The 23,038-nt window shown below is 36.1% G+C and overlaps 1 protein-coding gene across 13 annotated transcripts in view; it reads right to left on the reverse strand.

Moving 5' to 3' along the window:
• Window positions 1-3,227: 3,227 nt before the first annotated feature.
• Window positions 3,228-23,038, reverse strand: part of LOC123759595 (uncharacterized protein DDB_G0283357) — a 56,927-nt gene continuing 37,116 nt past the window's right edge. For all 13 annotated transcript variants that reach the window (XM_045744754.2, XM_069328962.1, XM_069328965.1 and 10 more), the window contains 5 exons: window positions 20,450-20,593; window positions 16,447-16,575; window positions 15,580-15,760; window positions 13,642-13,757; window positions 3,228-13,259 (listed from right to left, as the gene is read on the reverse strand). In XM_045744754.2, coding sequence (XP_045600710.1) covers window positions 13,129-13,259; window positions 13,642-13,757; window positions 15,580-15,760; window positions 16,447-16,575; window positions 20,450-20,593 — 701 coding nt within the window. In that variant the 3' untranslated portion in view covers window positions 3,228-13,128. The remainder of the gene's footprint in view (window positions 13,260-13,641; window positions 13,758-15,579; window positions 15,761-16,446; window positions 16,576-20,449; window positions 20,594-23,038) is intronic.

Below are 23,038 nucleotides of genomic sequence, written 5' to 3' on the forward strand. Positions count from 1 at the left end.
TCAAGTGTGTCTTATGTTTATTCTTATGTTCATACAGGAAACCAGACTACATTTTATTTAGTCCAATGTTAGATATAGCTAAAGGATAATATGTGTACTTCTGTTGTTGATACTTGTTATAATCATCATAAGCATAAACACCACAAAAATCCATTCAGCTATACCTAACACTGGACTGAAAATGCAGTTTTGGTTGATGTATGAACATAAGACATTCCCAAGGTAAATGCAGCCTAAAATTAAGCCTAATACCTTGTATGGAGGACTTCTCCTATGAAGCACCCTGTTTGTTTTGAGCAATGATGCATTACTGTCTCTGCCACTCATTGCTGCTAGCCATTACTCCCAAGTCTCGGAATTAGATTTATCCGGTACTGTACTATGACTATTACAGCACAGTATTGAAGTGGTATGTCATCCAACCTGTTCTCTCTATAGCATGTTGCATTTTGATGTGTACCAAGGCCAAAAATATGGCCTTAGTACACTGCAATCTGTGCAAATTGCAGGTAAAGGATAATATTCAGAGGTTGAAAATGGAAAACAGATTCACAGAAAATGAAAAGGAAATATGTAAAACATTAAAGACTTAATGAGAACACAACATTTCAACCACAAATGTGGGGGCATGAAAAGCAACTGTCTTAAAAACATAAAACTACACACAGCTCCATCATAAAAAATACTTGTCACTGGGGGAAAGGCATCACAGGAAAAATAATGGGAGAAGATATCATCATCAACAGACATCAGACCCATCCATAAATGAAATGGAAACAATTTGATGGCTATGTAGCACCATCAAATGTGCGGAATAATCAGAGGGCGCTAAATATCACTAAGGATACCAATATGAGAACAGAGACGCATAAGGCGAACGATATCAAAAGTATCCGATTCACCAAGAATTCTATCAAATGATAAAATTCCAAGAATTCTACCTACCATTTCTGTCTTCACCGATGGGTGAAGACGGAAATGGAGCGGGAGTGTGAAGAAAAGTGTTCAAGGAAAAGGTGTTTCAGAACTGTAGGAGGGGTAAAAGCTTTAGTCACTTTGGTCAGGGTTTTACAAAATTTAGGAAGGGGGACCCTCCACGGGGGAAAGGACAGAACAAGATGAGAAATATTGGTACAGTATTATTAACCGAAAGAGAATTATGTAGGCAAGTCAACCGTACAGAAAACGGGTGGTGGTGAAGGGGAACAGGAACCACAGGAGCAAAATTCAAAGCACAACATAGGCGAGATTGAGGGTGTTGTAAGGACTGTGCAAGGTAGCAAAGATATTAGCTATCACGGTAGTCCTGGAGAGACAGGACGCCGGTTTCAACATATAAGCTGAGGGTAGGAGTCGAACAAAAGGCATTAGAGCTAAGGCATAACCCAGTATGGTGCAGAGCATCAAGACAGTAGGAGAAGCAGACGAGTAAGTTGGGCAGCCATAATCGAGTTTATACAGAACGAGAGAGGAGCGTGCACCTATTCGGTCCCCAAGAAATATGAGAAGACCTTAAGGAGGTTAAGGGCTTTAAAGCATTCAACTCGGGGGCAAGAGATATGGGGTGGCCAAGACAAATGAGTGTCAAAGATTAACCCCAAAAGCTTAGCAGAATCTTTATACACAAGGGGAGGACCATAATCGACAGAGGGGGACGAAGAACAATCTGCTTCCGAGTAAAAGTCAGCACAAGTCTTAGTTGTAGAGAAATTGAAGTCATGATTGGTGGCTCAAAACGACACGGCATCAATCGCAAGTTGAAGTCGTTGTTGAAGGAAAAAAAAAAAAAGTCATCACCCCGACAACAAAGGGCAAGATCATCGACATAGAGCACTGAGAAGATGCCAGAGGACCATTGAGGGCAACGAGGAAAAGAATAGTGCTACCCTGAGGTACACCTTCGTATTGCCTTAAAGAAACAGGGAGAGTGGTACCATGCCTCACTCTAAAGAACATAAGAATAAAGGCGCAGTAGTCACAATGAGAGAGGGAGCCACTACAGGGGACAAGGTGGTCACCATTGAGGGCCTGGGGCTCAACCCTACCACAGAGGGAGACAGTAGAGTATTTGGGAGGGTCAAAAATAGTAGCTTGGTCTGGGCCAATGTAGCGTGGGCTACAGAGCCCGGTCTTCCATCACAGTTTGACTCGGGGGCCTGATCGCCCACCTAACGAGCCTGGGTAAGAGATCAGTTCAGTTTCCATATATTCATTTTAAAGTCTGGAGCCTGGAACCAAGGGATACCACCTACCAGGGCAGCCAGGGAGGGAGGCCCAAGCGTGGCCCAGTGCATCGTCCCCAGCAACGCTTTCCCCTTTTGAATGGGGGACGTCCTACTGCATCGTCCATTCTCTCACACTGGTGCAAAGACCCCATTCTCCTTCTAGCCCTAGCCATCCACTTAGGACAGCCCCTCACAGGGAACCCGTCCAGCAGGCGGTCCATTGACTCACAGGCCCTACATGGTGTCCTACACGTACAACCCCCAAAGAGGGGCGAAGGCAACCCTCACCGGTCCCAGGGAGGTGTATATGAGCCCCCCTAACCCCAGAGGGATGGGGAGGGGAATGAAACGCAAGTTAGAGGAAATAGTGACCAACATAATTAGTGAAGACGGCAGCAGGAGCATAAGTAATTATCAAAAGAAGGCACCAAACCGGGAAGGCTATGTAGCACCATCAAATACGCAAAATAATCAGAGGGCGCTAAATATCAACAAGGATGCCAATACGAGAACAAAAACGCATAAGGCGAACGATATCAAAAGTATCCGAGTCACCAAGAATTCTATCGAGGGACAGGTGACCGCGAGGGGCGGTCGGAAAGCAAGACACACGCTCGTCCTGGAAGTCAGGACATTCAAGAAGGACATGCACGACCGTAAGAGGGACAATGCAACTAGGACAATAAGGGGCAGGGCGGCGCTCCATCAAGTGACCATGGGTTAAGCGAGTATAGCCAATACGCAACCTCGCCAGAGCTGTTTCCCACCTCCGGTTACGGTGGAGCAGGAGCATAAGACTTCAAAAGAACAGAGGACCGTCCCATGGAGCATCACCCCCCCAGCAGCCACCTACCAAGCCCCCTCACGACGACAACGGGCTGGAAAGGGAGGGGGAATGAAATGGAAGCGTATGAATGGCAGACAGCCCCAGAACTACTGCCTTGCATTTTGCATCACAGCATTTCAGATATAAAAGGTACCAAGGATTAAATAAAACATTCAGGCATTTTATATTTATTATAAGTAGAGGCATATTGTGGCCTACAAGAACGCAAGACAACTATGTGGCAACTCAGCACCAAAAATAATGTAAAATCCTTGTACTGTACTCGTGAGGCTTGTGTGGTAGGATACCATCCCACCTTGTAGTTTTACAGAGAATCTAGCCATACAACATGAACCAGGCTGTATATGAAGGATCTGGGAAATGCAGTGTTAAGTGTTTATAATCATTGTTTGATGTTCATCCTAATGGGTGAAAAATGGATGTACACTTTTAATACCAATACGGCAGACTTAAATGCAACTTCTCCATAACCACTGCACTTCCTTGCTGACATACAACAGACATGTTAAAACTAAACAATCATGAATCTTATAATCTTGGATGTTCTAAACATTATCCCTAAATGCAAAATGTTTAGCAAACATCAATTCATCAAAGGTAAACTGTATTAACATGGCTCCTGTTGTAAATAGGTAATAACAATAAGCATGACAAATTTAAACACCTATTGACAGTAAATGATGATAACAGTCATATTTTGGTGTAAGAATGGCAGTCTCACAGATATACACACGACAAGAACTGTAAATATAGTACTACCAATCAAGTTAGTGCATAGCCATATATGACACTGCAATTTGTTCCGCCATCTGTACATATGCAAAGCAGAATTTTATTTCTGCATTGTACATGAAACATTTAGCCCTTGGAATGGAACCAGTAATGGAACACGGCAGGCCAACAGTGGTGAATATACACAATTAAAATCTTCAAAATGACTGCCTGACTGCACACACACAGGTTATTAACACCAATATTAACATCTAATACTGTACATTCAATACCTCTTGCCCTATGTTGATAGTCCTAGTAAAGATGGAATTACTTCGTACAGATTTTAACTTGTATAGCCTGAACAAATTACTGACTCTCAGGTCAAACCTGACCAAACAATATTTTGTAGGAATGTCTTTGAAAGAACAATGAGTGGAAGGCAGTGTAGGAGAGCAAGAGATGACCCAAAATAGAACAAAAAAGCTAGAAGAAAAATATTTCATATATGCATATTATATATATATATATATATATATATATATATATATATATATATATATATATATATATATATATATATATATATATATATATATATATATATAAACCACCTTCAATTCAAGAATACCAGATCACATTACTAGATTAAGTAGCTGTAAAGATAATGTTACATGCAGTCTAAAGGTAATTTAACAGGGAGGATAATACAAATAGTCATATTTATCTTTACTTCTTAAATTATACTAATGCTCTATTATCTTGAACAGAATTCAGCCAATCCTAAGCCCTATACTGTATTGACGTGTGCATAATCTTATGGGCAAACATTATGAGTGATTACACCTGACAATTTTTACAATGTGTTGTATACCATTACAGTATTGTCAAAAATACTGTATTTCAATTTTCACATTAAGAAAGAATGCATAACAATGGAAGGACCAAACTGGGCTGCACTATTTTTATCTTTCCTTTTTTTTTCCAAACTATAATGTGAGTATGCATCCCAAGAGTCTCTGCTACTAAGAGTGGGATAACAACTCTTCTCTTGTGTACATTTCATCATTAAACAATCTAGAAACTGATGCCAAAAACAACAAATCTTGTTAGTGTACCCTTCACAACCCATTTCATTTAACAGAAACACTATTTTAAAAACTGTCTAAATAAGTGCTAATAGTTAAATATCTGGAATACAAAAATAAATATATATTCGCAGGCACTTAATATATTTCCAAACATCTGAAAACTCAGGATTTAACAATTCTTGCATACATATTGGCTATTATTATATATTACCACTAACCCTTTCTCCTTATACTGTATTAGAATACGCTTTGTCTAATTTCTTTTCTTTTCCAAGTCGGATCTATGTATTACACAATATCCTGGCCAAATAAATAGCCACTTTCGATGACTGAAAATAAAGAACATCATAAACGTAAGAGCTGTAATTGAACACATTGCATTAGGCTTAACACATGACAATACTAATATAAAGTTTATAGGCAAGTTAAATAAAACTCCAAATAACTACACATTTGAATGTTGTGCTCAAGGAGTTGCAGTCAATGATAATATTGACTGAAATGAATACTGTATGTATATTATATATATATATATATATATATATATATATATATATATATATATATATATATATATATATATATATATATATATATATATATATATATATATATATATATATATATAAAAGTATAGATATACACTGTACTACAAAAAATGCAATCCTTGAACCACACTACATGTGCACATCCAGTGTGAAAATAACTGACAATATGTATGAATAATTGCAACTAAATCAAACTCACTTTGCTAAATGCATTATCTTGCACAACCCCAAAATATTGGAATGCAACCCTACATTAACAAAAACTTAAGTAACCACACCTTTATACTGTATTACATTTCCAGTATACACTGACCCAATCATACAAGAAAACCCATTCAAACATCCATACACTCATATCACCAAACTGCAGTAAAGTTATACAGTTATCAATAAATTGCACTACAAAATCCTCTTAAATATAGCAATAACTATTATAATTAATATAATTTTATCAATCTCTTAAGAAAATACCACAAATGGAAAACAAGGTACGCAAATCATTTTATATCGATCGTTTGTATGTCTATTGTAGTATACCATCAATTCTTACTGCCGTATATGGCTTATACTCACACACGTATTCATAAATGTGCACCACCTGTTAATGGGGCTTGCATGTGTGTTCAAGAAAATTCAGCCGAGCTTGACAGGAAATGGAACAATGAAATGGAACAATAAAACTATTCTCCACATAGTCATTCAAATTTCCCAATTAATATACTGTATATGATGAATAATACTAAGTACATTTATGTCAGCTTTATGATGAAACCAACTGCAGGACTACTATAATTATTTCCATATCAAAATAATTAGCAAAGTGCTCATTCAGCAAGAAATCCTGTGTTAAAATAGAAAACTACACATCATTACCCCATTTCCTACTTTGATGGGATGGGGAGGCATCAGGATGGAGGAAAATGGGGGGGTAGCAATTTACTGAAAAAGGTGCAATTAACCTCACATCACGTGTTATAAGGGTCAGGCAACTGAGCTCATTGTCACTCTAAATACATAAATAATATATAGTGACACAGGATAATTTTAAACAAAGTTAAACAAGCTAATTATGAATTTGAGCCAAGTTTTCTTCAATCTTCTGTTTGAGAGCTTACCTTGCATCACAAGTCAAGATTGTCAGAGCACACATGAGAATATCACAAGAATATTGTCAAAAGGGTTGAAGGACAAAACTAAGTACTGTACAATAATCTACCACAGCCACTGTCATTAAACATTTATCAACTTCCTTTTTATCTTATTTTTTCTCATTTACAATAGCAGTATTTTTACTTCTTTTTTTTTTTAGCTATAAATACACTGGCAGAATATATTTACATAACAGCAGAATATCTGAACAATCTGTAAATAATAGCTAATGTTTTGAAATTTAGAGGAATGCTGAAAATATTTGTAAACTATTATTTGTAAATTTTAATATACATTAAAAACAAAGTCACATTATTTACATATTACATAAAAAAATATATATATTTTTTCACTAATGAAGGCATGTAGGAAATGAGAAACATCTCTACCATTTCCACTCTACTAAACAATATTTAACTTTACAACACTACAACAGACCGTAATGCGAAGCAGCTTGTAGAACATTAAGGACAGCTACTGCACTCAACAATTTTCCAACACAATTACTTTTTTTCTTAAGGGCAGTATAAGTTTGCCAACATGAGCAAGTACTCACAGCAAATACTGTATATCTAGATATATGCCTTAAGCCGCAGATGAAATTTCTAACATTTGTATACAATAAACTTATCTCCAAAAGGGGAAGGATCTGCAGTACACCGATAAGATGCTCCAATCCCAGAAATGTATTTCAACCTTCCAAGGATCTTAAATGATGATATAACCAGACTGAGAAACTTTTAAAAATCTTTCCACTCATTAATTCCTCCTAAATAACTTCGTTATGATCATATTCTATCATTTTAGTCTAGATTATATTCCAATAAATTCTCATCTTCAAAATAAACCACTAAATCTTTCCCACTGAGCTAACACTCCTAGACCAAGGAGATTTGTGTACACTAAGCATGCAAAACCAAAGGCTGGAAATTACTGTAGCCACTCCCTCTCGTTACAGTCGATGGCTACTCGTACATTTTGCATTACAACTACCAGTGCCCGGCATGTCCTCACCATCACCCGAGTCTTCCCTTTACCTCTGATATACACAAGCCTTTAGTATTTAAAGTGTGAATACCTTTTTGTTTTCTGGCCAAGTGCAAGAGCTATGGAGCAAGACTTCCAAAGTGTGTCATAATATAAAAAATACTAAGTAATTACCTACCTTGCACACATACTTAGTTATCGATAATTGTTCCAACACGGAGATTGTGATTAAAAGGGCAACAAGCGAATAATTTTACAATATTTTACTGCTTATTTAACCAATTGACTTCGAGACTTCACTGCATTTTGGTTAGACATAACTAGTGCTTTAAAGACCTAACACAAATTAAGGCCATTAAAAAAATCTGAAGTGCAAACTAAGCCAGAAGACAATGGATATACAGTACCAGTCTGTAGTGCATTTTGATACAAGTGACATTTATTGATAACTAAAACTGAAAATATTTAAGGCTTATTAAAACTTGCAACCTAACGGGAACAATTGATATATAAACCATGCTTCCCCATACTACAATCATTCAAGCAGTACACTTCCTTCACCTCATAATATTGCAATTATGAGATACACACAACTCTTACTCCAGGTTATAAGCAGAAACGTAACCACACACACGCAAGGTATTATGTTAACAAGAATGAAATAGCAAGTAATAATACAAGCAATGCTTTATATTACATTTCTTGTACACCGTCACTTTTTGCTCTAATCGTATATCAGATCCCATTCCCTGCTCAAACACTGTAAATAACTCGTGCTCTACATCACCCCTCACCCCCCCCCCCATCTTATAAGGCAACATCAGCAGAGCGTTTAATAGTGGAACTCTCAAATCATGATATAAGCAGACAGGATAAACTACTCTCACATGTTACTATGTACCCTGCTGCTATAATTAAAACCAATATATTATCCTGCAATGACAGCCCTGCCTCAAGTGTTGATCAAGACATTGTAACAACTTGCAAGGAAATCCCAGATTAATACATAAAGTACAGTGAAATGCTGATGTGCACTGAAGCAGCTAAGAGGTAGTAATGACCTGGCAAGATTACAATCAATATTGACAAAATACTGGAAAGGAATGTAAACAAATAATAAGCAACAGGGAAAAAGAATAACAAATTAATAAACAGCACAGGACAATTCCTGGGTATATTAGAGAAGCTTTTATGTTTTATGCTACATTTCCAGCAGCAACCATACCTTTATGCAGACAGTACGACATACAGGGCTCTCATAAAGAGAGAAGTTTAAAATAAATTCATTTCCCAGACACACACGTTTTCTTTATACACACACACTTCCCACATGTACCACACTTCAGGGTTTTCTCTGCACATTTTCTATCCTCTAAAAGAAAATTTATATATATATAATGCAATGGATGTTTTATTAGGGGTAGATATAATTTATATCCTGCACAAAAAACCCTAATAATTGAAGACAAACTTAATTTTCAAAATTAAGAAACCATAATACAAACAAATGATTAATAATAAGGCTTAATGTAGAAGTTCAATATACAACTTAACAATTACCACAGTAAACAATAATACTTATGATTCAAGACCTCTACCCCCACAGCTGGAGTTGTTACACATAATAACGGAAATTCTTTATCCACATACACAATCCAAGAGAATAATACTCTTCCACCAAAAGAGAAATATTTTTAAATTTTTAAAATGATAGTTACCGTAATTTATTCAAAGATTTCAGTTATAACAAAACGTGTTTATCTTCACAAACGACCGTACACTTTTGTTCCAATATTTTTCTAATATATATATAAAATATATTCAAGTTGCAATACTGCTTCCATTATTCTATTGGCCATGCATCTATAACCACAGCCCATATACGTGGGAGCCAGGCACCTCTCCCGTCCCTGTGGGTAGTGGGGAAGTGCTCTGCACAACATGGTCACGGCCCACCCTAACCTCGGCCTCTCTTTCAATTGTTTAATTCCAGATCTTTAAATTCAAACTCCTGACTTAATGAACATCTCAACATTCAAAAACGTATATCATTATGTTTCATATTGATAAAAGATGGAATTAAAAAATAAATTGTATATGTGTATGTATAATATATATATATATATATATATATATATATATATATATATATATATATATATATATATATATATATATATATATATATATATATATATATATATATATATATATATATAATGTATATATATGTATGTCAGTCATCAGTTATGAATCTTGCATCTGCCAATCCTGCACCAATGATGATAATGTTTACAGTAGAAGTAGAGCAGCATTTTGAACTTTACATTAGCAGCCAAAAAGTGGGTGACAACTCTGGATTTATTAATATAAATGTTTGACAAATAATTGATAAGATATTAGTACTGTATATGTGCCCACTACATTATAAGAAAAAAAAATCAAGACCTTAAGTTTCTACAATTAGTAGTTGTCAAAATCTTCAATAACACACAAAATACCGATATCTATTAAAATTTCAAGGTTTGTTTTTGGCCCACATAAGTGTTCATATGATATTGTGGTATATCCAAGGGGTTGAAAAGTGAGTAATTAACAAAAGGCGGCTCAAAGCCAAGAAGACTACGTAGCACTGCCTGTGTCAAGTTGAAAAAGCATTGTTCCTATGTGTATTTCACAATAAAAATTAAAAAATTTCTTGATAAACTATTAAACTAAAATTACCATGTATCAAACTTAGGAAATAATTTCCTTTATCGACCATATACATTAACATGAATATACAGTATACAGCTCTCAATTTAATTCCTCCAAATCCAGATCCTTATAATGTACAAATAAAAAAAAATCATAAAAGCAAAATATAAAATACATTCACCATCTTTGCCTGATAATGGTGTCAGGTGAAACACTAAATTGGTAAAACACTGCTGATGGAAATAGTCAGGATCTGACGAGAATTCACCCATTGAGATTTTTCAGATGTAAAGTTTTCACCCCATTTGGTATTTTAATGGGACTGGCAATTCAGAATAATTTTAATGCAGTAACTTCAGAGTACACAAAACTATCCATCAAGTCATTTAATTTAATGGAGTACCATACACTGGGCTCCTGTTGTCAATCATAATATGGTATCGTAGACCATCGAAATGTCCTTTCCATATGAATAGGTTATTAAATGCTGAATGATGGTTAGTGTGCAAATACTTAAGTTGCTGGCTACTGGTTATCTTAATTGTTGAAACTTCTGCATACATGTAGGTATAATAAATCAAATACAAGATGAAAGATATACGTGACGAGTACAAAGATGCACTGGTTTTAGAAACCTACTTGAGTGAACTAAGGCATCTCCAAATCAGTTTCTCTCTTATGTATTCATTCACACAAACGTTCTAGAATGTAAGAGGTAGAAGTTTAACAGCATTACTGGCCATATGTATTCTACGAATGTGTAAATCATTATTCCACATAATTAGAAAGTTATATATTATGAGTTGTATTTGAAGCTCTGTAAGGAAAACATGCTCAAAGTAATATCTTCCCAGAAAATTAAAATCTTTAATTTATTTCAACAAAACTGAAGACAAACTTATATTTTAAACATGGGAAAAGAAGAGAGTTGAAGATAACATTATCACAACTATTGGCAATGCCTGAAATTCTTTGATCAAGGTCAACCTGTGTTCTTTACAAGACAAAATGTTACAAAACTGGTACTAAATGAAAAGCTAACTAAAACTTCCTTTAAAGAATAATCCTGTTCATGAAAAATATTATCTTAAAATTTATGAATACCATTGTCTAGTGATCTACTTTTAAATGACTTCCAGCAGTGTTTACCATAAACATATTCCTGAGTACAAGCATTAATGCCTCGGATAAAGTTCTTAACTCTCTTCACTTTCACACAGTCTTATATAATCAACTGATATGTTCAAAGTTCAAAAAAAAAAAAAATGGAACAGAACCAAATTCTAAAATTTAAAAAAAAAAAATTTATGCATCAAATACTGTAAATATTTTAGAAATTTAGGTCAAGCAAATGAAGAGTTAACCTTGTATTCTGGAAAGTATCGAGGCAATGCATTGAAGGCCACAAATGTAATAATCATTAATAATGATGAAAATGAACCTGACTAATATGAATGAAAACATCAGAAACATAGTTATTGAAGCCTTGTGGCACCTCTACAGTTTGTGCTAGAGCAGCAGTAGTCAACACTCACACTTTGTATCATCACCTTATTCCTTGTTGCCAAGGAATAAGCTCACGATATTCCAAAAATGCAAAAATATTAATAATAATAACAACAATAATAATAACAATAATAATAATAATAATAATAATAATATTAATAATAAATACTAACGTGTAAAACTTTATGATCATTAATTTAAAATATTGAAAGATTTACGTCCTAAAAATAAAATAATAGGAAAATTAAGCATACTTTTTTTGTGTTGTGGTTGGTGTTCACATCATTTTGATATCAATTACCTATGTACCATTTTGGCTCACTGAAGGTGTGTGTATTAATTTCAAGCAAACTTCATAGAAAATGCAAAGCCTTTATAGTTGTCAAAATACAAGGATAAAATTCATTCACATCTCAGGGTACCTAAACATTACTCGGAAGAATTGTGCTCCAGAAACTGCCTACAATTTACATGTGTTTTCCACACGTTGTTATTTGAAGAACTGGTCCTCCCACATGGGATGTGCATTTTTCAAAATATTAATATGGCAGCTCAAGCAACACCCGAGTATAAATTCAACCAAAATTAAGGTATGTGGGTAAGTTTTATTGCTAAAATTAAGCCCAGATTAGCAACAGTACTAGATGGCTAAATGTCACCAGCTATATACAAAAACCTAATGTGTCAGCATAATTTTTTTTTGTTTTCTTAATTTTATGATTACATTATGAAGAAATAAAAATTAAAATGCCATAACCTTATTATCCACACTCAATCATTTTATTATCAAGTTCTTAGAAGTAAATATATCTGCTTTAATTATTCTTCCAATACTGTATTTGTTTACTATGTCCATGCATGTTGTAAGCTTTAATCATCTGGCAGGCAGAAGTAAATTATGGACTCAAGTCTTCTTGCCAATAGTACCACTTTAAACAATAACATTCAAATTTACAAGTGGTACAATCCAATAAATTGGCCATAGTTCATTGAACTAAACCTACCCTGGTGTGATGGCAGATATAGAATGCAGTCTTTGACAATTCCAACTTGGTGCTATTCACAATCACTATCAGCCTAACTTGCCCCAGAACTTTGAGACTCAAAACTTGGAGTGGCTTGAAACAGCAGCAACACACTTTTCAAGCATGGTCCCATATTCAGAAATGTGATATAATGCAACAAAAAATGAGATGAAACCATCTAATAAAAGTTTCAACCACATTGCAATGATTATGTGAGAAGGGCCAAACTGAGCAGGTTCACAGTGCTCACCCATTTATCAGCTTCAGCCACAATTAAGCATAAAACAATGATGATCATATTTACACTGGTTCCTGTTACTTTCCCCAAACCCAAACTACGCCTCATGTGAGAATACAAGCAAGGTCTCTCTTCTCGTTCAAGATTTTGTACGAATCCACAAATACCTTCTTGACACGTTCAAACACAGCTTCGTCGTACACAGACCTTGCAGTGTTCGTCAGATCAAATGGCTCTGTCAAAGAAAAAATTATATACAAATATTTCTCATGGCAAGTTAAGAGTACAACAGTAAGAAGTTGGTAGGCAAAGGGCACAAGAGTAAGGAGTGATAAATAGATACTCTACAGTTCTAGTACATAAATATTTATGAGACTAAGAGCTTCTAAAATTACAGCCACAAAAATTTAAAAAATTACACAGTACTTTAACCTTCTGCCATATTAAGTATTAAAACTGCAATTCAGGCTTACCCAAATAAGAAAAACCATAGTCTCTGTTGAATGATATATAGTACTATATAACATGCAGTAACTCATTCTTTAGACAATGATGCTCTCTGTCTAGGTTAAAGACAACTCAACTGTGCACTAAAATAGCTATTAGCACCTACAAACCTTCTATGCAGAGGTATTTCCACATCCGTGTATCATTCTTTCGAGATTTTACATTGCGACACTGAGCTGTAGGTACAGTCCCTCCAGTCCGCACCGAGATCGTTTCCTCAATAAACCTGTGAAATTAACTTATGGTGACCTCAATTTCAGCTTATGAATGTATGACTACATTTCACACAAAAGAAAATATTTAGCTAACATGAGTCACCAACTTATGACTAATAAATGTTAGTCACCAACACAAAATTGACCAAATATTGTGGTGCCTAATATATTTCATAAACAAATTACACACAAAGCACAGGGAATTAAATTATTTCTTAAAATTATCAAAAGTACAGTACTATAAGATACATAGAATAAAGATACTCAGACACACCCAACTAAATGAAGAAAGGTTATATGTAACTACTTTTATCTTGAACCCTCTTTCATAACTCATTAGCTACAGCAGTCAATGATTGTCAAAGAGTCAGGTTATCTTGAGATGAATTCGGGGAAAGAAAGAGTGAAAGAAATTCTGCCCACTGTTTCTCGCCGGCGCCCGGGATCGAACCCAGGATCACAAGTGCAGTGTGCTGTCCGCTCGGCCGACCGGCTCCCTTACACGACATTTGATATAACATTTGACTGTCATGACAGTCATGACATTTGCTCTACTATTTGGATGAATATTATCCTTATTGTTTCAGTGCATTGACATACATCCCAGAGGAACTGAATTTCTCTCTTGGGCTTCAAGTTGAGTCTGCATGTGACTGGAAACGTATTAGTGCTAATTTTATCACCACAAATAATAAAACTGTGTATTTTTATTAATTGTAATTCCTGTACTGTACTTACTTGGTTTTTAACCTTTTGATAGATGGTTAATCATATGTTAATCCCAGAGTATTGCAGTTATTGCCATATGTGGATTTAAACAAAAATTGTCAGTTTTTTACATGTATGATGCAAGTAGATATAATAAGTCTATGTGGATGTAATGGCGTTTACCTTGACGCCTTGAAAATATCCTGCAATCATTTCATGGTTATGTTACTAGGTGAATGTGGTTATCATCATATGACGATTATCATCTGTGGGTGCCACAATGGTGGCTTACGTCTTTGTTTCAATCTAAACTCTTGCCCATTTGTGCCAATTAAGTCATATGTCATTGCCCAAAGCCCAATACCATTGAATATTATGTTCATATCCTTTTCACTACTCTATACTGGTTGTAATAGAGCATACCAGGTAAGCCAGTCATCAATTTAACATTATGTGTTATGTGAGTTATGTGATTTATCAAGTTACTCAAACACATACTCTTGTATAAAAAGAAACAATTGATAAACAATCAGTGAAACATCCGAGGATAACACAGGAAGCGTCAGCAAAGTTGAGCACCAGGTGTTGTCAGGTGCCAGACACAGCCACCACGTACCTTTTCACAATGCCTCTACCCAATGAAACTATAAATATTCACTGATTTTCAGTTTTTCTTACATTTTGCATACAAATTAATAATTATATAATGAAAGATTAATTTTGGGAATTTATATATTTTTTGCGCATAGGTGGGTTTGATCATTATTCCTTAGCCACTGTCCAAGGGTTAATTGGTATTATTTTTATTGCATTGTTGCAATATTTATCAGACAAAATGTTAATGTGGTTTCATTGGAAGCCTGCAAAGCACACGTGCATTCAGTTAACCAAATTCTCAGATATAAATTGATTTCAACCAAAACATAAGTAGATTCAGCCATGGTTTTGATCATCAAATACAGTACAGCAATTCAGCCAATCGGAGGTAGGTCATTCGAGAATTAAATAATTTATAATTCTTGTACTGAATACATCATAATTTGCACAATATTTATCTGATACACTGATATACAATACCCTGATAATATTAATCTAAAGTCTACGTAATAGAGGGATTTTACTTACGTAAAGGTATTGGCAAAGTAGTTGAGAAAACCATGGAATAGCTGACCAAGACTGTCATGGTTGTTGGAGGTGAAAGCTGGCATCTTTTCTGTCACTGGGATTGATGTGATTTGTGCATAGGCACGAAACTTTTCTGGGAAGGCCTTCTGCAAGCATGGTAAAACTGGCGGCTCCACACCCTCTGAAAAGCAAATACAGAAGTTTTATTAATTGCTTTGGCAACCTCAACAAGGTTCTGAAACATTTTAATGAAATCAACTATCTAAAGCATCAAATTAATACTTAATGCAAAACTTTACTAGCAATTTCAGCCTTGACTCAAACCAGATACTGTATGTATTTACATATTATTCAATGTGTGTAAATCATGAAAATTAACATGTGATGAAAAGTGTGATAGATTTTATTCAATATATTTAATTTTAATATCTAAACATCTTGTGACCTAATGTAAGAGAAGAATATCTTAATTACACAAAAACAGCTTAAATGTTTAGGAAGAAAATGCAACAATCACATCCTGAGTTACATACTGGACTATTTTTCCAATCACTGCAGCACATCATGTGCTGGTAACCATTTTCAGCTAGAGAGGGGTAACTAGTGAAGCACAAGTACTCTATGTGCTTCATTAACACATTACTCGCTGTTCAAATTTTCAGGAAAATATCTAGATAAAGATTATTCATATACAAATTGACACCACAGAGTAACCCCGTGGTGTCAATTTGTATACGAATGCCTCTACCCAATGAAACTACTCCCCCAGTATCTATGGAGCCGATCAAAGAAAAATCAAAATTATCATTCGTGGCCGTTTAAAGATAAAGAGAAGCTGCAGAATACGCTATTCGGGAAACTACTTACGCTGCAGGTAATGTATGACCATAAGCACTAAGGAATAGGAGGAGATGGTCATATCCTTAGCATTATTGATATTGTGATGCTGAGCCCAAAGTTTCACCACAAGGACCAGGGGACGCACTCGCCAGTCCACTGCAAACCAAGAATAATACAATAATTACATTTCAAGACAAGAAATATGATTTAGTGCAATATGTAAACATGACTTCATTTAAATAATCAGTGGTCTATATCCTTGGCTTACAATCGAGGAACCTAGATTCAATCCCCAGGCAAGACAGAAACAATTGGGATTATCTCCTTTCACCTGATGCCTCTATTCACCTAGCAGTAAATAGGTACCCAGGAGTTAGGCAACTGTTGCATGTTGCATCCTGGGGAAAGTGAGTGATTGGCCTAGAAATAAAAAGATACCATTAATTATTACAACCCTAAAAAAAAGTATTCGATGTAATAAACTGCCTTTTTCCTTGAGGGCCTAGGTGGCTCCCTGCAGCTTGCCACACAAAGATATCTCCACATATATGTGGAATAGGAGAACATAGACCCCACACAACCTATATTAAATTACAGTATGTGAGAAAGCTTTATTGAATTCTGATAAAGAATGAGATCTATGAGTGGTTCTAGATAAAAAAAACTATCACCTGAGGACCACATTAAGAACATTGTGCACGGAGCCAATGCTACACTGTTAACTTCAAAATTGCTTTTAAATACATGGATGGAGAAACACTAAAGAAATTGTTCATGACTTTTGTTAGACCAAAGCTGGAATATGCAGCTGTTGTATGGTGACCATATCTAAAGAAGCATATCAACAAACTGAAAAGAGTGCAACGACATGCCACTAAGTGGCTCCCAGAAATGAAGGATAAGTGCTACGAGGAGAGGTTAGAGGCATTAAATATGCAAAAACTAGAAGATAGTGATCATATCACCTCTTTTTCTCCTACGTACAAAATAGTAACAGGAATCGATAAAATTGATAGGGAAGAATTCCTGAGACCTGGAACTTCAAGAACAAGAGGTCATAGATTTAAACTAACGAAAAAAAGCTGCCAGAGAAATATCCGAAAATTCCTTTTGTAAACAGAGTGGTAGACGGTTGGAACAAGTTAGGTGAGAAGGTGATGGAGGCCGGCCGAGCGGACAGCACACTGGACACGTGATCCTGTGGTCCCGGGTTCGATCCTGGACACCGGCGAGAAACGATGGGCAGAGTTTCTTTCACCCTATGCCCCTGTTACCTAGTAGTAAATAGGTACCTGGGAGTTAGTCAGTTGTCACGGGCTGCTTCCTGGGGGTGGAGGCCTGGTCGAGGACCGGGCCGCGGGGACACTAAAGCCCCGAAATCATCTCAAGATAACCTCAAGAAAACCATCAGTAGTTTCAAAGCATTATATGACAAGTGTGCTGGGTAGACGGGACGCCACAAGTGAAGCTTTCATCCTGTAACTACACTTTGGTAATTACACTTAGGTAATTACATGAGTTATATCAGCACTAGGAGTCCAGAAAGAAGGCAGCAAATGACTGCAAAACCTCCACCCGGTAATAACTGATCGATCAAATTCTTAGTTCCAGCTGGCCATCGTTAGGTAACTTTACCACTAGGAGGTGCAGGCACCGCCATCTCAACACTCATGACTCTGACGCCTAAGAAATACAAATCAATGCACCTGGAATACATTGGTACCAGGAAACCACCAATGCCCACCCAGAAAGAGGTCTTTCATTACATTCAAAGCTTATTTTCTGGAGAAGCCACATGGTAGCTCCCTTTAGCTAACAACAGAGAAGACAAAGTCAGCACTTACTGGGAGAGGAGAGTGAAGATCAACCCCCCCCCCCCCTAGAAACAAAACAAAGGTTTTGTTTTGCTAACTGACAAATTCTTCACCAGAAAAGAAGAAGGCTGCAAATGAAGACACCATCATGGCCAAGGTACAAAACCCCATGCGTCCAGTTAAGCAGCTCGTTTTCACAAGCGTTCCCAACATCAAGAAACTGTTGTACTGAAATGTCCTAACCCACCAGGGGACCCATTCATAGAAAATGAGACATTATGTCAATTTCATGGGTCACTACCATTTTCTTGCATTACAGCTTTTGGCCTTAGATAAAGTACACGTCAAAATGCAACATACTATAGAGGATAGGTTGAGTGAAGCAATCTAATGCATCAACTGGAAGTGAGGGACAACAAAAAACAGGACTTTGAAGAACATATTCCAGACTGAAGAGGCAAATGAAAATCAAGTGAATCATGAAGAGGAAATGTCAAAGGCAAATGCCAAAAAGAGCAATTCACCAAGACCGAATTATAAGAGGTGACAGTACAAGGCATTAGATGCTGATTGACAACCAAGACAAAAAAAATCAAAACCACCAAAATGGACACAGAAGAAACATAATGAAGAAAGACACAGAAGCAAAAGGAGCACCAAGAAACTTCATACTGCAACCACGACGAAAGACAATGGTGGGATACTAACTCAACCAGCTGCTCATCATACAAATGGTCAGAGGGAATTGCGTCAGAAAGTCCATACAAGTAGATCAGCAGAAAATGCAGAACTAGTAAGGTACATCACTGGGCCAGTGTGTTGTTAAATGCATAACCATGGAAAAATGCATGGGTTTGGACACCAGGACAGAAGAGCCATAAACCTAGGCTCAGTTGGCTGCTAAGGAGCCAAAAGTATCAACTTGCCCAAGTATGTCTTCAACTAGGACAACACCCAGAGCAAGAGATGGGGAAAAAAGATACAAGAGATCCCCACCTCAAACAGTTGAGCCAAAAGGCATCCACTGCAAGATCCTTGCAATCAGGAAATGGAGGCACTTTTAAGTGGAAAGCCACTAGCTCCATGCGGACACAAAGAGGTCCATCTTAAGATGACCTAATGTCTCACAGACCCAAAGGAAGGACAGAGCCAAAGGTGTCCCCTCTGTGGTATTGGGACACAAACGAGAGACTACCTATAAGAATGCTGGACACATTCTGCAAGTAAACCATGCAAAGAACCACAATCGAAGAGTCCTGAAAGTCCTGCAGTCCTGAAAGGACTGAAACGATCCCCTGCAGTTCGGTGAATAAACCACCAGGGAGCAGTCAGAATAGAGTTGGGGAATGGAGCCCTAAGGAAGAAGAACCCTCTGAAGGGCCTGCTACACAGCCGCACGCTATCACTCTGTGTGCTCTACACCTGACAGAGTGGGCCAGACCAATGACACCATATGTTAGGCTACCATGCAGATAACAGGCATATAATATCTGCCAACAAAAATAATCTGGAAAGTACTTAGCAATCAACTATGCTGGATTTTTCAACACTTCACTGTTCTTTAGTATTTCTCTGAATTTTACTGCATCTGTTCCACAAATATGCATAACTCAAGGCTTTTATTCTATTGTACTGGCCAATTTTTCATAGTACATGTACATTACTATCAATGGCATAAAAATATCTCCTTGCCTACCGAAAAACTGTAATAAAGTGCAGATGACATGCCACCTTTACCATCATATACTTACCCACATGTTGCACAGCTCCAAAGACATAAAAATGTTGATCAACTTCTACATTACTATCCATTGCCCCTTACCAGGCTGGCACGCATAATTCCTTCTTGTTAGAACCCAAGCAGTGAACCTAATTTCAATATTCTTAAATTAGATTCCAGTCAACATCCTTACTACATCTCTTGCCAAGCCTGTGTTTTGAACCCATAAATTTATATCCTGGTATCTCTAAAACATGACAGCCTCATTCCTCAATTGATTTGTATTAAAGTTTTTTCTTATTCACATATATTTATTAGCAGCAAGATAAATGCTATTTGATGAGTGCAATTAATCACTAACCTATATCAGTCTTTTGTTGCTTCAAAGTTCTAATATGATCAATATTCACTCCAGTAACTAGATATCCCTTGTGCATAATAACAACCACAGAAGTTATGTAATTGCTCCAAACTAGTTTCTCACTAACGAACTTACGCTGTGAGTAGGAGTTGAGAAGATGTGTGTTGCGGATCCCAACAGCATTGTTGCAGTTGAGGTCCACATCCACCTGGTAGCCCGAATCTCTGAACTTAAGAATGGGCACCTTAGCTCGTATTAGCTCCATTTTCTTAATTGAACCTGAAAGACACATAATGATGAGTGCCATAAAAACGTAAAAAATGTATTTATTATATCAGAAAGTCTGTAGCAAAAAATAAAACATGGCACACTGTAATCAGATATCAGCCCACTACCAAGATGAAATCAACTGTACATGCAAGTTACAAAACAATCAAAAGTCCCTCCAGAATATTTGGTAACTACAGGGAATCCTTGCTGTAGTGAAAGGCACTAATGCATTCCTGGATGGTTCACATTGTGTACAATGCAAATTATTCAGTGGAACATACATATGTTCAATTAGGTGAGAATTATTCATCCAAGCTATTGCCGAGGCTAAGTGTCAGAATGTGACTGTGCTAGCATCATTTATGATTCACCTAATCCAAGTGTAAACTATCATATAATGCTTAAACTCCTTTAAAAAACTTAAATACAACAAAATTTTATATTTGTCAGTTCCCATGGCACAGTGGTAACACACTTGCCCCATGCTTTGCGAGAAATTTGGCCTGGGTTAGCATCCTGGCCGGAGAGGATTGACTAGGAATGGGTAGGAGCAGTGAATGGGTACCTGGTTGTTAAATGATTTGGTGGGTCATATTCCAGGGAAAATTAAGATTAACCCTTAAACTGCAAAGGGTTTAACATATTGGGGGTCCCAGAAGCAAAAAATATTCAAATTATGTAAAAATAACTTAAAATTTTTAAAACAAATCTCCAACTTATTGGCTTCAGCTTCGTGAAACTTTCATCAAAATATTTTCATAAATTGATTTTAGACGAATTTTATAAAAGTAAGAACTTTTGTCGATAAGAACGGCTCCTATTAACTGGAACTGGGGGATAATGCAGTAATAAAGAGATGCAAGCACCTGTCCGATGCTCAAAGAAGAATAGTAGTAAGAAGTGTCCACAAAGTGGATATACAGCTGATGCCTTTATAGCATTGCCGAGTAATACATAATAACAGAAATAATAATGAGTACAGTATGTTAATATGCTCTATTTTGTTATATATCATATAAATACATTATTCAATCTTAATATATGTTACTTTCATCAATGTCCCAAAAATATTTTTTTAGGGGAATTTTTTTTTAAGATTATATTTTTTTTCCTCGATAGTTTATTATTTGATTTTGTTGTATCCTTTACATCTTGGAGTGCATACCCATCCTTAACTATGTGAAGATAGAATGAAACTGATCAACAAATAAATCAGTCACAATTCACAGAACTTGGGACTTTGAATTTTGGCCGATTTTTTCTCAGATTTCAAACTATTTTCTTTCACTCTTTAGATTGTTTTGATGATTAGGGACCAGATTAGGGCTTTTTCACTTATATAAAGTATACCCTAAATATATTGCCTAAATCATTATTATAATTATCCCTATATTTTCTTTATTTGGAAGGTTATTTTTTCTTGACTTCATTTCAACACATATTGGCCTACAACTTTCACATATTCGAGTACGAATGCAAAACAATGTTTATTAAAACATTCAATTAAATTAACGAATTGGAGCTACCTTTATTCATTGTCGATAACTTCAACTTCAATTATCTATGAAACTAGAGTTTCAACTCTGAGTGGCTTCTAAATTTCCAGTTTTTGACCAATTCTCACCATTTTGACATATTGTGTGCTCAGCTGTCTGTTCTACAATCCCTTCAGAATGTATTTTTCATAAACCCTATACAGTTGTAGTTATAATTTGTTTGGTCTAAATTTGCCACATATTTCAAATGCCATATTGACGAACTTTTTTTTTTACAGTAAACTATACTGAAAATCTATATTCTAATTTGATGAAAATGAAGAGAGAATAATAACACCAAATGAATAATTGGTGATAGTTTATATTTGGTCAGCCTTGGTTGCTCACTCGTAAGCATTCCCAGCTCTCACACCTGGGAATGTTGCCTACGATTTTTTTTAATGGCGTCAGTTTACTAAAGCCCTAAGGAAGCTTATGTGAACCTCGTGTAGCTGCGGGACATTTACGTTGTGCCCCGCATCCTCAATTGTATATATACAATGTGCGCCATTCAGCATCATTTACTCAAATTGTATATATATACAATTTGCACCCTTTTAGGGTTAAGGACCTGCCCAAAACACTCTGCATGCTAGTGGCTTTACAAAATGTAAGAACTCTTGTATAAATAAATAAAATAATATAATTTTTGCACCAATAATGAACCAATAAGCATTTTGGCACTGTGGCTTGGTTAAGCCATCTCTATACGAATACTTGCAGTACACTGTATTGACTATCAAGGATTTACAAGCACGACTTCTTTACGAGATTTAGAATTTTGAAAGATACGGTGGTGTTCTTCAACGAAATCAAAGTGTGACTTTAATATGATAGTGAGCAGGTATTTAATGAAGGATTAAAGTAGACCCTCTACTGTAATCCTGTCCCCAATGGATGAAGCAAGACCATATGAAAA

The sequence above is a fragment of the Procambarus clarkii genome, chromosome 22 (genome assembly GCF_040958095.1).
Source record: "Procambarus clarkii isolate CNS0578487 chromosome 22, FALCON_Pclarkii_2.0, whole genome shotgun sequence".
NCBI classification, from domain to species: domain Eukaryota; kingdom Metazoa; phylum Arthropoda; class Malacostraca; order Decapoda; family Cambaridae; genus Procambarus; species Procambarus clarkii.